The sequence below is a fragment of the Heliangelus exortis genome, chromosome 11 (genome assembly GCF_036169615.1).
Source record: "Heliangelus exortis chromosome 11, bHelExo1.hap1, whole genome shotgun sequence".
Taxonomy (NCBI): Eukaryota; Metazoa; Chordata; class Aves; order Apodiformes; family Trochilidae; genus Heliangelus; species Heliangelus exortis.
This window is the reverse complement of record NC_092432.1, coordinates 9,531,978-9,547,269: the sequence shown is the minus strand read 5'-3', so window position 1 is coordinate 9,547,269 and position 15,292 is coordinate 9,531,978. Positions and strand designations below refer to the sequence as shown.

Below are 15,292 nucleotides of genomic sequence, written 5' to 3'. Positions count from 1 at the left end.
CTGACATTTTTTCAAAACCTTTGATTTTGATTTTCTGGCAGTGTTTAAGTTTTGGTGCTTTTATATTAACCATTGGAAAGTTTTATAGATTGAGCCTCATACTCAGATACAAAAACGTGAAAGCTGAATCATCCAAGTTTTAAAAAATCTGGTTAGCAAATGTGTATGTGATTGGCACTGATGTGAAGAGCAAATAGGAAATCTACACAAATGCCAGTTAAAGTTTGAATGGCCAAGACATTAGGTTATGGGCACTGACACAGCTGCTTGTCTGTGAAGCTGAAGGCACTTAAATATTTAAGTGCCCTTTAAGTTTTTAACTTCAGTTATTTCATTGCATTAATCCTTTCTCAGACATAATTAAACAGGTGATGAAAAACAAATTGTAAATAACACAGTTGTCCTGTGTGTTGGCAAGAATAACACTCAATGGAATTCATTCACATAAGTAGTGGGAAACAGATTCATGTATTTCCTATGCTAGAAAACCTTAATATATCAGTTATGGGTCATCAATAAAATCATGGAAATGACAGTGTGCTTTTAAAATCCTAAATAGCAAGATATGCTTTGAAAGAATGAGGCCAGCTCATAAAATCAAAAGGATAACATAATAAATAAAATTCCAGAAACCTGAGCATGTCTGCTACAGCTTTGCCCTCCTTCTGACTGTGGTGTTGATGTTGGCAGGCAGTAGGCTGTGATCGACAACTTGGGAGCAATGCCAAGGAAGACAACTGTGGAATCTGTGCAGGAGATGGTTCAACATGCAGGCTTGTGAGGGGACAAGCTAAGGCACATGTCTCACCAGAAAAAAGTAGGTTGCCAATTGATCCTATGATAATTTATCCTTGACTTTGTTTTCTCCCTGTATGTTAATGTGCATATTGCAGAGTATTGACCTTTTCACTATATACTTGTTTGCAGTTTTTCCAAAGCTACTTATTCTGAAGTCTGTGCTAGATTAGTCTATTGAAATTCCATGAGGGATACCACACATTAGAGTATAGCTAGGAAAGAATTTGAGATATGCATATTTTTTTTTTTTATAGAGCTACTCAATTCATTCTATCAGGAATAACCATCAAAATGCACATCTTATTTTAGAGGGTATCCTTGTGTTGCAATATATGTGATGCTGCAGCAATGGTTTTTAATCGTGGAAACATCTTATAGATGTTTTAATGTAAATGGTGGCCTGTGATTAGAAATGCCTGGTTTTCAACTTAACTTTGCTATGTTTTAAGTGTCTAAAGATATATGAACTTTAGAAGCAAGTTAACTACTTGTAGGGTACAAATAGCACTAGGTGAAAGGGAATAATACTTCTCTTTTTGTGTTTGGCTCAGATTTTGCCATTCTTTCTCAGACTAATTAATATCTTACTGAGAGTAACTCTTTAGGTCTTCCTTATGAGGGAGAGAGAGGGGTATCAGAATTAGACCCTTTACTGGAGTCTTAATAATCTGGCTAGTATAAAATCCAGGCAAGGCTTTGTCACACAGAGATTTGCCTCTGCCACTTGTGCTTTCCACCCTCACAGATGATGCTCCCTGTAATCTCCCAGCATAAATCCTGTGTGTTTCTCACATGAGAATCTCACATGTGAGAGAGATGCCTCACAAGTATTTTTTCTGTTTCTGAAATCTCAATGTGGATTTTTCATGTGTATTTGTTGGATGGAGATGGAGCCTTTGGGGTTCATGATCTGGTGTGCTTAAAGTCACGATTCAAAGTTCAAATTCAGGCAGGTATATTTTTTATATGGATGAAGCACCTGCCTTTGACAACTGCATATATTTTTGTACTATCGTAGTTCAGCCTTCAAAGATTTTGCTTGTGCCCTGAATTTGCAAGAGTTGTTGAGTGCTGAGTCATAATTAATTCTTACTGGAGTACATGTAAATATTTCCATTTTTTTTTTTATGTCACTGTTTGCAATATGCTTCATTATATATACCTATATAATGCAATCTATGTAATCTTAATGCTTGTTACTTGGCAGCATGATTATTTGCATTGATCTACAGGGCTTCATGTTAGGTTATCTTACACTGTGCAGGTGTGTAATTTCTGTAATTCAATACATATGTATTGAATTAGGAAGGGAAACCTAAATTAAATAGTGAATATTTTCCGCATCTTTTAAATTCACAGAATAATCTTTTTTGCATAAGTCAGTGAGCCTTTTTCTATTTATCAGATGGGCTATCAGTGTCAGCCTTTGCCTTGCCTTTACCAGAGGTCTTTTTTGGTGGATGGGAGAATTTATATTTTCATATAAATTTCTCAGTAATTTATAAGGTGTTTACTCTGAAACACCAAGCAAATTTCTTGCATGTTTACAATGAGCTGAAAGAGTTTTCATGAAGGTTCACTTTTTATTCCCTTTGTCATATCAAATATTCAGAGCTTCTGGTCAGCACAGTGCAAGCAGTTGTGAAGCAGTAAGGACTGAATATTTTTCAAGTGTTACCACGTTGTGTTAGATAAATAGTGATATATATACACAATATACAAATATACTGATATATATACACAAAATATCTCTGATGTGGAAGTCAGCCAGAACAAAAAAAAAGGGATTTCATCATCTATTTCAATTTTACAGCAAGTTGTCTTGAAAAATGATGGCTCCTGGGGACTCAGTTCTAAGGCAATCCAAAGTATACTTGTTGGATTGGCAAACAGGTGTTGGATAGTTTGTGATAAGTGAAAGAAGAAAAGGTCATGGTTTTTTGCTGTTTACTGTGCATGTAAGTAAAGATAAAGTGGTTAAAAGGATATGGTTATGAAACCATCATTTTGTGACAGAAAATATTTATTTCACTTATGGTATTCTGGCACAGGTAAGAGCTAACTACAGCTGACATCACCTGGTGGAAGGTCTCCCATTGCCTTGACCTGGTTATGAAGAGCACCCGTGGTTCACTGCTTTGTCATAGTTCAGTGGCTCTTGAGGAGAAATGAAGACAGAATATTCAGGGAAAGGTGTCAGTTTATGTCAGGATTTGGGTTTATCTTGCTCTGCAATAAGCTAGATTATATGAAGAAATTAACATACTCTTAAGCAAAACATGCTCCTAAAGGCAAAAATGTTGATGATTTTCTTGATATTGAGATAGTGCCAAAATGCTCTCTGGGTCAAGCAGTTTAACATTATGGAAGCAGTGCCATATAATCATCCTCTGTATGAATGAAATGTGGAAACAAAGTCATGCTTTTTTGTGGTAAGGTATCAGTGAAGGGAGACACAGTATCTTCAAATAGTCATCTGGAATCTTTCAGAACTGGTGTTGAGAAGGAAAATACTGACACATGATAGACATGTATTTAAGAGGGAGCTTGTAAGGTTGTGAGCAGGATGTAAATTTTATTCTGAAATGAGGCAAATTAAAGAATTGGAAAGAAATCAAGAGCCAACAATTTTATTATGAAAAAAAGAAAGAGACATAAAAGGAAATAACAGTGCCTAGTTATCTTGGTCCTTATTTTTAAAAGAAATTTCGGCATTGACAGCAAATGATTTCTCATAAAGGACTCACTTTGTTTTTTTATCTTTTTTTATATGTTTTTACATAAAATGAATGCCTGCCTTTGATTTGAAAGCTAAACAGCACAGAAAGAAAGCTTACTGTTTTGCAAATATGAAATGAACTGTCATTTCAAAAGTTCTTTATTTTTTCCACTAACACTTAATTGCCATTGAAAGACAAAGTTAGACTTCTGCTAGCAAGCCAGATCCTAACTTTCTGGTAAAATGATTAAAGGTTTGACTAATGATATTCAAACAAAAACTGTAATAGGTTGTAAAATGTACCATCCCTTTGGGAAATGAGATACCGTGGGCCTGATGTTTCCAATACTATATGCATGGAACTCCCATTAACTGTGCTGCACTTTGTGCACATGGAAAAATTGTAGGATTGGGCCCTGATGTCTGCTTTCTGCACCATTATTGGCAAGAAATGATAGGAAAGTGTTCTGGTTCTGATACCAAAGAAGAAGAAAAGATGCTGGTTCTGAAATTAACAGAGTGAAGGTGAAGGCACAGACTTCTCCTAGTCTGCTCTTATTTGATTCTCAAGCTGTTTGGTAACTTCAAACAAAAGTTTTTCAATTCCAATAGCTTTGTAATTGAATTTATTCTCACCATGTATTTTATTTCCTATGGTACCTGTGTAATTTACCATTGGTCACTTACTGCCACTTCTGTATGTCACCATCCCCAAGCACACTAAACCAACCCCCTAATTTCACTTGTCTAAAGAAATGCCTTCTGCAAGGCTCTCTGTTCAATATCATCAGCTGGCTCAGTTTTGTGACAGCTTGTTAACTCACATCTTTTTCCATTTTTTAAATCAATGGAGCTAGAAACCCCCATTGTCAAGATCTCCTGGTACTTCACTTTATCTGAATGAGGTTTTGCCAAAATTCAACAGTTGGGTCAGAAACTTTCCATGCCAGGTGCTGAATGTTTTAGAGAAAATTCAGCCAAAACAGCTCAACATATTCCAAGGACACAGCAGAGGAAAACATGTTGTCTCCCACTGTCAAAACATACCTGAAACCTTTTCTCTAATATTATCTTAACAGCCCCCATTGTTGGACTTGATCTTGGATCAGGGATTTGAAATTTGGCAGGCAATGGTTTTCTGGACATGGACAAGTCTTTTGCAGCATCTGTGAACATCAGTGCATATTTTACTACAGCCCTTCAAAACCCTTTTCCTTCAGGCCATGGAAAGGCTTTGGGGTTTTCAACAGAAAAGGACTTGCAGCAGCTACTGAGAATGCAGTCCATGGGATCAGACTAGAACAGAGCACCTGTAATGCACAGAATGTGGATGCTGGGTCTTCAGCACCAGTTATTTCAGTTCATAGGTCTGTTTAGTTTGGTTGGTTTATTTGGGCCTGCTATAGGTAGATTGGAAGCTTCCTCTCATTTTCCTGGTCTCTCTTGTCTTACTTGGAGAAATTCCCACATAAAAACACGGGCCGTTTCATTAATTATTTTGCACTGCATTTCTCCAAGATCTTTCTGCTTACTGTGTGTCTTTGTACATCTCCACTGCATACAAATTTTAGAAGAGGTGTCCATAAGTGGAGAGAAGAAAGTATAAAACTAAAGTGAACTGAGGCTGCAGTGTTTGTGTCAAAAGCAGGTTGCCACACCATGGGAATACTTGACAATGCCAAGAAGTGGGACTCTCAGATGAAGAGGCAGCCTTGAGTTGTCAGACCAGCAGATAGAGGGATAGAGGTGCAGAGGAGTTGCAGAGAGTGAGACTGGAGATGGAAGGGCTCAAGGGCAGAAAAGATGTGCCCATAATGACTTTGCACTGTGCCTTTTGGAGTCAGTAGCACCTATCTAGCTCAGCTGTCTCTAAACGAGTATGTATTTGGCTTTGCACAGGTTGCTATCATTAGGTAGGCGAACACATACTTCAGCACAATTGTCTTCTAAAATTATGCCTAATGTTTGAGTGGCTGAGAAGAAGCCATTGCACAAAGACTTGAAGCATTTTGAGCTTTTTATTCCCTTGGGCTGGTAGTTGTTCCTGGACTGCCTTTCTTTGTACTTTGAGGGCTCAGACCTTCGATCAGAACTGGAGGACCAGTAGATAACTACTGAGCAAATACATGGAAAGAAACAGTTTTTATTGGCCTGACATAAACCCTCTCCCCTGCTGTAAAAGGAGAGAGGGAAAAGTCCCAACTGGCCCATTTGTGAAACAGTAAATGGGTCCACCATGGCCCACATGGAAAAATAAATAAAACCTGCTGAATTGGATTGAACTCAGGAATGTGGCTTCTTTATTTTGATCCTGGGGATTAGCTCCCAGTCTTACCATAGCAGGGAGTCTGATCTTGCTCTCACTGAAATCCAAAATCTAAATCCACATTAGCACCGTAGAAACAGCATCAAACCTTCCCATGTAAAGGGAAAGCAATCTGGGAGCCTAATCAGCAAGCCCTGTGTGTAGTGTGTGCACACAGCTGGTGAGAGAGTCCCTGGGTTAGAGCAGAAAGCCCACTGCAAGCAGGTGCTGGAGAAAGATGGCCCACGTGGCCTTGAGAATCCCTTCAGTGAAAAGCAGTGTTAGAATAAGAGAATATATCTAACCTGTTTCTCAGTTTTAAGACTCTCAAATAAGATTTTCTGCATGGTCCAGATGATTTTGGGATTGTTTTCAGCATTTGACATAATTCAGCATTTAATTTTCAAAGATACAGAAATAGTATAAGATGGGAGAAAGATAATTGGAAATTCTAAGTATAGATTTTGGGATAGCAAATTCCCCCTATGTTTTCATAAGACTGTTTTGGTTTTAACCGTGTAAATCCTACTGATTTAATGGGAACTGTGCAGCATAACAAGTTTTAAATGTGTTTCCAGGGCTTTGAGTTGCTTTATGAATATGAATTTTATGCTTCCACTGAGAATGGCGACCTTAATATGGTTTTGGAGCCAGACTTGGACAGTTGTAACTACTGTTTTGTAGGAAGCTAAAGCTGTCCTCAGGAGAAGGTGGAGTATCTTAGGTCAGCTTTGTACCATGTTTTTCCAGTTCTCCATCTCAATTCAGAATTCCAAAAACCACGTTTTGCTTTTTCCTATAATTTACATCATCTCATTGAAAGACTGCCCTTGGTCATAGTTAGCTTACAGGACTCTCTCTTGCTGTCAGACTTCTTGATAGGTCTGTGAGGCTGCTGAGGTTGAACATTGCTGTGGTGATGAGTTTGCTTATGTCCTCTAGTGCAAATAAAATTCTTTCTAGTAATATTGTCTGCTGCAGAGAAACACCAAATTTAGCACCCCCATGAGACTTTTGGACCATATCAGGGAGTGCGTCGGTGAGGGTGGAATGTCTGTAACACTGTTAAAGGAATGTGAAGCATCCTGAAAAGGGATCAACAAGGCCTGCTGAGGGGAGAACTCACTGTAAGGAGGTGGAGGAAGCTCATGAGAACAACCGTGTTTGTTCTCAAGAGGAGCAGCAGTCCTACACATCTCTGAACATCTGCAGATCTGAGCCTCAGCCGTTCAGCACTGAGTGCCCTTGGTTCCACTTCAAAACAGCAGTTCCATGCATTTTCAGTATTGGTCACAGTCAGACTCTTATTTGAGGTTTTGTGCTGGAACTGCTGGTTGGTTGTCAAAACAGGATACAGTTCCTGACCAAGCAGGGACAGATGGGCCCCTCAAACCTGCTTTCTCTCAAGTACTGTGAAGCACAGACAGATTCAGTAGTTATTTCCTTACTTTAAAGATATACACATCCACTACCTTCTGGCTATCTTTAGCAATTTGCCTGATGAAAAACCAAGATGCAAAAAGATATTAAGTGGTTCAGTAGTTAATGTTTTTTCCAGGGCTTCTTAACTGTATTATTGTTCTTACTGTAGTATTTTGCACTCTGGTGGAATACCCAAGTATGAAATTAATAAAGATCATATTTTATTACATCCAAAATAAATTGTTATATTTAAATGACCTTCCTAGAAATTGGCGATATAAAAACTGTAACATAAGAAAGTGTTTATTTCAGAAAAAAATAATTGCACTATTTGCTTGAAGTATCCTGAGCTTTTGGCAGGTTTTCATACTTATGCTAAGGAGATGTAAACCAGAAGCTGATAATTTAGCATCTACTATAAAAGGGTCTGCTTTAAAGTGGAAAGAAACATTCTTCAACTATTTCTTAGTTAAAACAAAACTCAAATATCCTTCCTCTAAATGTTGTATGTGTAATTCTGGAGCCAATTTATCACTGACATTCAATCGCATTGCTTTTTAAACTTGTAAAATTCCCTCTACAGCAACCCCTGGATATATGTTAATGCCATCACTGAGCAGAGCACCCTCTGTGGGGTGTCCCTGGAGTGGGTTCATGGTTGCAGGTCTTGCCACAAAGGTTTGCAGTTGAGTTGTGATGGAAATGGGAGACAGCACATTGGTACTTTGCTTGGACACTTTCCTCATCCTTTTCTGGTTATCCCTATCATGCTCTGTGCATGCTCTTTTCTTGCTGGCAGGAAGGACTCCAGTCTCTTGATTTGACTGCTAACTCAGTTTGCTTGGGCAAATCACAGATTTCCTGCATTTGAGATGGAAAGTAATAACTTTTTGCTTTTGTAAAGTGCACTGAAGCAAGTGTGTTGTACATTTATATCCAAAGAGGCCGTTCAGGCTGCCAAAAGCTGTTTTGTATTGACATGTCCTATTTGGCCTGGTTTGGTTTATAGTTAATTTTAAATTGAAACTCTTACTGGAAGGAATGATCTTATACGGTAAGTTAGATGCAGGCACTGTGTTATAGCACATATATTATAGCTAATATATATTTGCTCTTAACTGGTCTGTAATTGGTTAAAGGTTAGTGTTAAGTAGATGATTTATTTCCTGTAAGTCCTGCCACTTATTAAAGTTCTGACCTGGAGCAGGAAATGAGGTGTGGGCAAAATGAGACTGAGCAGCTGCAGATTTTTGTAAGGGGGAAGTACTACTTAGCAGATTCCTTATGTCAATTTAGTGATTAGGAAATAAAACTAGGACAAGAGAGTGTAAATATGCTCCTAATACAGTACTGACATTTCAGTTGTTTTTGTTAATAGCAAATAATTTTCCTGTAGCAAGAAAGATTTACAATTCCATTTGTAGTTCTAATAGTTGCATAGCATAGCAGAAAGACTGAGTATACTGTACTTAATAAAATAACGTATGAATATTTTTAATAGAAAAATTGTGAAACCTGTTGAATATTTTCTTAGACACATTTGACAGTTTTCAGTCTAGCTCTGTGATGTGCAAATTCCCTTATGCAAGATAACTTCTAAAACAGTTCTTTAATTTTCCTAGGGGAAGAAACTGTGATTGCTGTTCCACATGGGAGTCGCAGCGTGAGAATTACCCTAAAAGGACCAGCACACCTTGGTATGGCTGAGCTGTTTTATGTATTTATTCATAGGCAGAAGATAAAAAGAGAGCCTTGTATCTGAACTTATACAAAATTTAGGAAGCTGGGTAAGATCATGACCTTGATTCCTCTTCCCATCTTTAATATGCAGCCTGGAGATAGTGCTATGGAAAACTAGAAGTCCACTTAGTAGAAAGAAATAGTATATATACTGGTGGTTTCTAAATTTATTTAAACCAAGTAATTCTTATAAAATATGTCTCAAATATGGTACACACTTAAATTACATGCAAAGGATTGCATCAGAACTGCTTTCAAAGAGTTATGTGTGGGATTGATAGCACCAGATTTCTGTTAAAGAGGCTGAGACAGTGTGAATAGTCCAGCTGAATTCACATTTGGTCAGTGAGAAGTAATGTAGGTAAAAATGAAGATAAACAAAATACATAAAATAAACTAGACAAGTCCTGTTTCCTTGTAATACTTTTGGTCATTATGTACCATCTATGAGGAACAGTTTGCTATTGTTAGATGTTTGTTTCCTGGTATTTTCTATAATGCTGATGGCAGTATCTGCGGTAATTTCTTTACAATTAGCCTACTTTACAGAAAGAAGTAGTTGTCTCAAGGATTAGTAAGACTGACATACCAAACAATGAAATAAACCATTCCTTAACATTTTAAGCTAGTATTTATTTGTGAAAGTGGAAGAGGCAATCTGAATGAGAAATAAAAAGGACTCTGAGATATGTAAACACAAGACAGAAATGCATTTTATTTGAAAATTGCACATCTGTTTTCTTTGAAGAATACATTGCAATTTCTTTCAAAGCAAAAATTGAATAGGAATTCCACTGTGGAGCAGCTTCATAGAGACAATAGCTTCCAGGTATAACACTGATATCAACAGTATACTAAGCTGAACTTATCTTCAAATAAAAAATATTCATGGAAAATTGTTATAAGGGTTGTGTGAAGCAGTGATCCTGACCAGTTCAGGTCAGGAGTCTTGGTCTTTCTTAAGTGGTTCTGCAGAAGGAAGTTTTTGTTTCAGCTTTGTATGAGGAAAAAGTACTGGGTTCAGTGGCTCCTGGGGGATTTCTGGAAAGCTCCTGAGGAATGCAGCAGCAACTTGGTAACTGAGTAAAGCATGGTCTTGGCTTCCTACCCTGGGTGGTTCCATAAAGAAGCTGTGGCTTGGCATTACCTTTGTTAGCCTAGGTCTCTAGCTGGGCAAGAAATGAAAAACGTTGCTTCAACCACTTCCCCCAGCACATCTGTTTGCAAATCTGTGAGGATTTAGATATTTGTTACCTAACATTAAGATGACAGGGATGAAAAACAAGTAAGAACTAGTATGGGGATGGAGGGTGGAAATTGTTTCTAGCTTTGTAGCCAGGTCTTCAAGAATCAGCAGTCTAGGGGATGTGCTCTGGGACAATTTTTTGTCTTCCTTTTGCACTGTGTGTATGGTGGGTGTATGTCACCTAACAGAAAATATCAAGTGATATTTGGTCTGTAGCTTCATTGACTACTTTGTGGCTATGCTGGTATAATTAAAGGCAGAACTGAAAAAATAATCACCTATAATTAGAGGCTCCATTTGTCAGATGTGTTCTTTCAAGCTTGGAAGAAGTTCAGTTTAACAGGTTGAGCAAGGAACTGTTTCTTGTGGCATTTTATATTGTCTCCTGTTGCCAGTCTATATTTGCTCTTCATGTCAAGTCAGCAGCAAAAGCAAATGCTTAAAGAGCACTATGGAGTGTTTGGCATTTTCCCCTTTATCTTGTGTTCTGTCGTGCTTCACCCTGGACTTTATGATCTGCTCTTGTTCCAGAGAAACACAGCTGCTGGATTAATAAAAAATGGAAATGTGGTTGCAGATGTAGAGCATACCAGATTTGAAACAAATAAATGTTCTGAACATTGTTTTACAGTCACCAGCTTATTGTTTTAGGAAAGACTGCATTTCTTTGCAGATCGTAAGAAATAAGAATGTTTGTGGGTATGGACACTTTAAGACAAGCAACAGATTGATCAGAGAGGTGTTACTCTGGGTTCTTTGCAAATTTGTCCTTCTACTTCTGTCAGCTTTCCTTTTCTGAATGATTAGGTGGAAAATAACCTAATGATCTGGACAAAGAGGGTTAAGAATAAAGTGTTTCATTGTGTTTTGTTTCTATTTGGACTGTATTATGGCTTTTTTAGCAGTTGTTTTAAGAGCATTAGTATCAAAAGAAACGCTGAAAGTTCCCTGAAATTAATCCTTCAGCAGAAGAAACAGGAAAACCAGAACCTAATATTTTTACAAGTGGCTAATGCTAGATAACCGAGTTCATGAACTTGGGGAGGTTAAACTTAACTAACAGGAATTGAAACTCTTCCCTTTTTGTCAATTTCTTCTCCACTTGCAGTGATTTGCATTCCTTGGCAGGGTTTAGCTGTACATCTACACACAGCTTTGTCTTTTGACAGGTAGAGGAAGACAATGTTGCTTGCCTTTTGAAAAGAATGTGTCTTTTATTTCGGGCCCCTGTTATCTACAAATTAATCTCATGGAAGAGGTTCTGAGTAGCAATATGATTTGCTCCTTTTTGCACTGGGGGCAGAAGCTATTTTCCTAGGAATTTCCCACCTGCATCTCTCTACAGTGAGGTATCTGCAGTGGGTTCCCTGAGCCAAGCTGTCCTACTCCTGCTTGTCACTAAGAGTGTGGAAGGCTTTTGAGATGAGTCTTTCCTCCAGAGCTGGGCAGGGCATTTCCATTGATCAAGGTAAGGGAAGTAACATCAAGACAGACAGTTATAGGTCTTTGGTACCAGTAGTCATCTTGGTAGGCACAGAAAGAGGTGAGTACTCAAGAGAACTACCTGTCCATATGACTGCACATCTGGAATCCTAGAGACACCCCTCAAGGAAATATTTCCCCAACTTAGGATGGGAAAGCTTACTCCTGAAGCCCAACTTGACACCTCTCCAGGATTGCAGGACCCTGCAGAACAAAAATATTTGGTGATTTCTAAACCTTGCCTGTAAGCCAGCTGGTGAAGCCTTTGTTTCCAGTTACTGCTCTGAAATCAATTAAGTGTTTTGGGTTGGGTTTGTTTGTTTGTTTGTTGGTTTTTTGTTTGCTTTGTTTTGTTTGGTTTGGTTTTGAGAAACAGCTCCCTAATAAGAATTATTATGTCACATATGTGTTATATATACTGATGTTTGGTTTCCCTGCTTAGAAGGCTGTGATGAGAAGCATTATATACTAAAGAGCAGGAATATATTGCATAAGAGGTTATCAGTGGTGCTGTGGAATAGCTCTTCCTCTCCCTGAGTGACACACTTCTGGGACAATCGGAGCAGCTGACATGACCTCTAGAGATACAGACCATCACTCTATAGTGATGCAAAATAGACACATGCTTTGGATTCAAATTTAGTTTAGCTCTAAAACAAATCTATGTCACCTCTCAGTATGTTGTTACATTGTTGATTGCTGAACAATATTACTGGCTTGTGCTTAGAAAACCATAAATATTTTTTTACTAATTTAGTTAGGATAAAGGCTGTGAATTAATACAACTCAGGTTACCAAATTAAAATATTTAGCATCTTTTTGCACAAGCCAGAGGTCTTGCTTTGCAACCTTAGGTGCTAGCTTCAAGGATCCTCCTGAGGATCCTACTGGCTTTATCTGCTGAAAGTACTTGAAATTTGCTGAGTTGACTCTTATTCAACAACTTAGTCAACAAAGATAAGGTTGCTACCTTTCCAAGGAAGTTAATTTCTTCTAGAATTTCTGCACTTTCTTTCTTGGGGATGCTCCAGAATATATGTGTATTAGAAGATTTTTAGAAACAAAGCAAGAATGGTGGACTGTAGCCTTCAGAATGTGTTTCCAGTGCAGGTAAAACCAGATGCACTTAAGCAAAATTATCCAGCCTGAATTAGGTAACTCTATTTGAAGTCCAAAAAAGGCAAGGTAGTTGGAGAAAGAGGGTATTTATAGCTCATCAAAAAGGTCCTTTAAGCTAGCTTTGAGCTCATCTGAGATTGATGCCCTTCTCATGCAGTTCTCTGGTAAATTGTAACCAGACCAGTGTTTCAGTTCATGCACTTGCTGTGCCTCTAGACTGTATTATGCACAGCCCAGCATTCTACTTTCATTATGAGTCTCTTCCTTTAGCTTTGTCCACTTACAATTCAGTCAGTTTGCTGGAGGTGACTCAGTTCTAAAGTGCTTCATCTGTCTTCTGGAGATTGTGGGCTGTTAGTTTAATCTATTTTCAAGGAGTGCAGAACAGCTCAAAAAGGGTTTTCATCACCATCTGTTCTGAGGAAGGCACATCCCCTCAGCAGTGCTGCAGCTCCCCACCTCCTGCTTATACTTTTTGCTCAGAGGGGAAATATTCCAAGTGGAGTTAATGACCTCTGGAATGGGTAGTGTGACATATGTGTTGAGGTGAGTGTTTGGTGAGTTTGACACCCTTCAGGCTTCTCTGGAGAGGGATTGCTGAAGTAGCAAGGCTTCTGAGTTGCAGAGATGTGGGGGTTGTTATTGTGTCTATCGATTCTATTTGTTCTGAGTTTCTTTCAGCTTATCCTGCTGAATCTATTGCTTTATAAATGTATAAAACACTTGGTGTAGGAAAAACTGCCTCCTAAGTGCTTTTGGTATGAGAGAATAGTGTGTTCAGGCAGATATTCTTGTATTGACATGTCATGCAATTATATATCAGCCTATAATCTGAGGCAGCTAGTGTTCTCACAGGTATTCTGTGTGGGTTTTAATGCATATTACTTGCAAGGAAAAATTGTAAGTATTAATTCCTGACTTCCTTGAAAATAAAAAATATCCTGTTTAAGTTTACTATTTACATATTTCTTCTTTAGTTATAGAGTCAAAGACACTGCATGGTGAAAAGGGAGAGCACAGCTTCAATGCTTCAGGAACATTTGTCATAGAAAATACAACTGTTGAATTTCAGAAGAACACAGACAGGGAAATCATGAAGATCCAGGGTCCTCTTGGAGCAGATTTCATTATCAAGGTGGGATGTGCATATGCATAAATATGCAAAGATATTGCACATAAGTTACATAGAGCAGGGGTGTTGGCTGTCCATAAGGTTGTAGCAGTACAACAAAATCTTTTAGCTAGCAACTAAGGAACCCTAATTGCAGTCCAGAAATAATTTGTACTGAGCATATAAAAAATAATTAATGTGCTACAAGGTTAATGTCTCTACTGTGCTGGAAAGTACCACAGCATCTTCAATGGTAAAAATATCCAGGACTTGTGTTTGAAATACCACTGAAAGAAAAGTGTGATCCTGTGGGGTGGATTGGTGTTAATCCAATTGCAGACTGCCACCTACTGAATCTGAGCACTGCTGCCAGGAGCACTCTGGAATCTCCTTTAGACATTCCTAATCCAGCTATTGACCATTTCTAATCCTTTTAAGTTTGTCTTCTCCCCAGACCACACCCTAATGCCTTGTGTAATACATACAGATATTTGCATGTAGAAACATGTCAATATATGACTGCCAGATGAAGATAGTAACAGTTTTCCAATGGAAATGACAGGTGTTTCAGTGCTGTCACACCATTTGGCTTTAAATGTCATGTTGTGAAATAAGATTTCCAGTAGTTTTTATTTGGTGTCTCCAATATCACATCTACCCTTAGACTTGCCTGAATGTGAACCAGTGTGCTTAGACCACTTAGAGAAAACAAAAAATTTTGCTAACAAAGAGATAAGACAGAAACCAGTCAGTAGCTTTGCCAGTCAAGGGTAGATAATCAAATAGTCACATTATTACCTTGAATAATTTGAAAATCAAAGTAACATTCGTGTCTGTGACTACTGGAAACCTAAACCCTCTGGAAAGCCTAGAGTAACAATTAAACTTATGCCTGATATCTTGTTACTCTCTGCACTGCTATTATATATAAATTATGTTTTGAAATGACATGAACAGTGGAGTACAGTGTGCACATGTCTTGTAATGGAAATTTCTTCAGACCAGGTACTCTGGATCAAAAGAAAGTGTGGTTCAGTTCTTTTTCTATCAGCCCATCAGTCATCAGTGGAGACAAACAGAGTTCTTCCCCTGTACAGTGACATGTGGAGGAGGTAAGTAATGGCAATTCCTTGGAAGTGTTTACAGCTGAAGATTAAAAGTACCTAATGTTCTGCAAAGTACCCTTGTTCTACATCTTTATTGATTAAATGTGTTTCTTTGCATACTGGTGGCTCTTCAGAGAAATAGATGACAGAGTAGCAAGTTGGCTAGTTAAGTTAGCATGAGCATAGGTGGTTGATTTTTTTAATGTCTTATATTACTGGGAGTCATGTTCTTCAATAAGGACTA

The 15,292-nt window shown here is 38.1% G+C and overlaps 1 protein-coding gene across 9 annotated transcripts in view; it reads left to right on the top strand.

The window, feature by feature from the left end:
* The window catches only part of ADAMTSL3 (ADAMTS like 3), a 176,268-nt gene that overhangs the window by 101,344 nt on the left and 59,632 nt on the right, over positions 1–15,292 (top strand). For 8 of the 9 annotated variants that reach the window (XR_011727981.1, XM_071754418.1, XM_071754420.1 and 5 more), the window contains 4 exons: positions 691–817; positions 8,867–8,941; positions 13,809–13,966; positions 14,943–15,054. Coding sequence is in view for 8 of the 9 variants with exons in the window: in XM_071754418.1 (XP_071610519.1) it covers positions 691–817; positions 8,867–8,941; positions 13,809–13,966; positions 14,943–15,054 (472 nt within the window). In the remaining variant the exon portion in view is untranslated. The remainder of the gene's footprint in view (positions 1–690; positions 818–8,866; positions 8,942–13,808; positions 13,967–14,942; positions 15,055–15,292) is intronic. The other variant, XM_071754421.1, reaches the window with a different exon arrangement.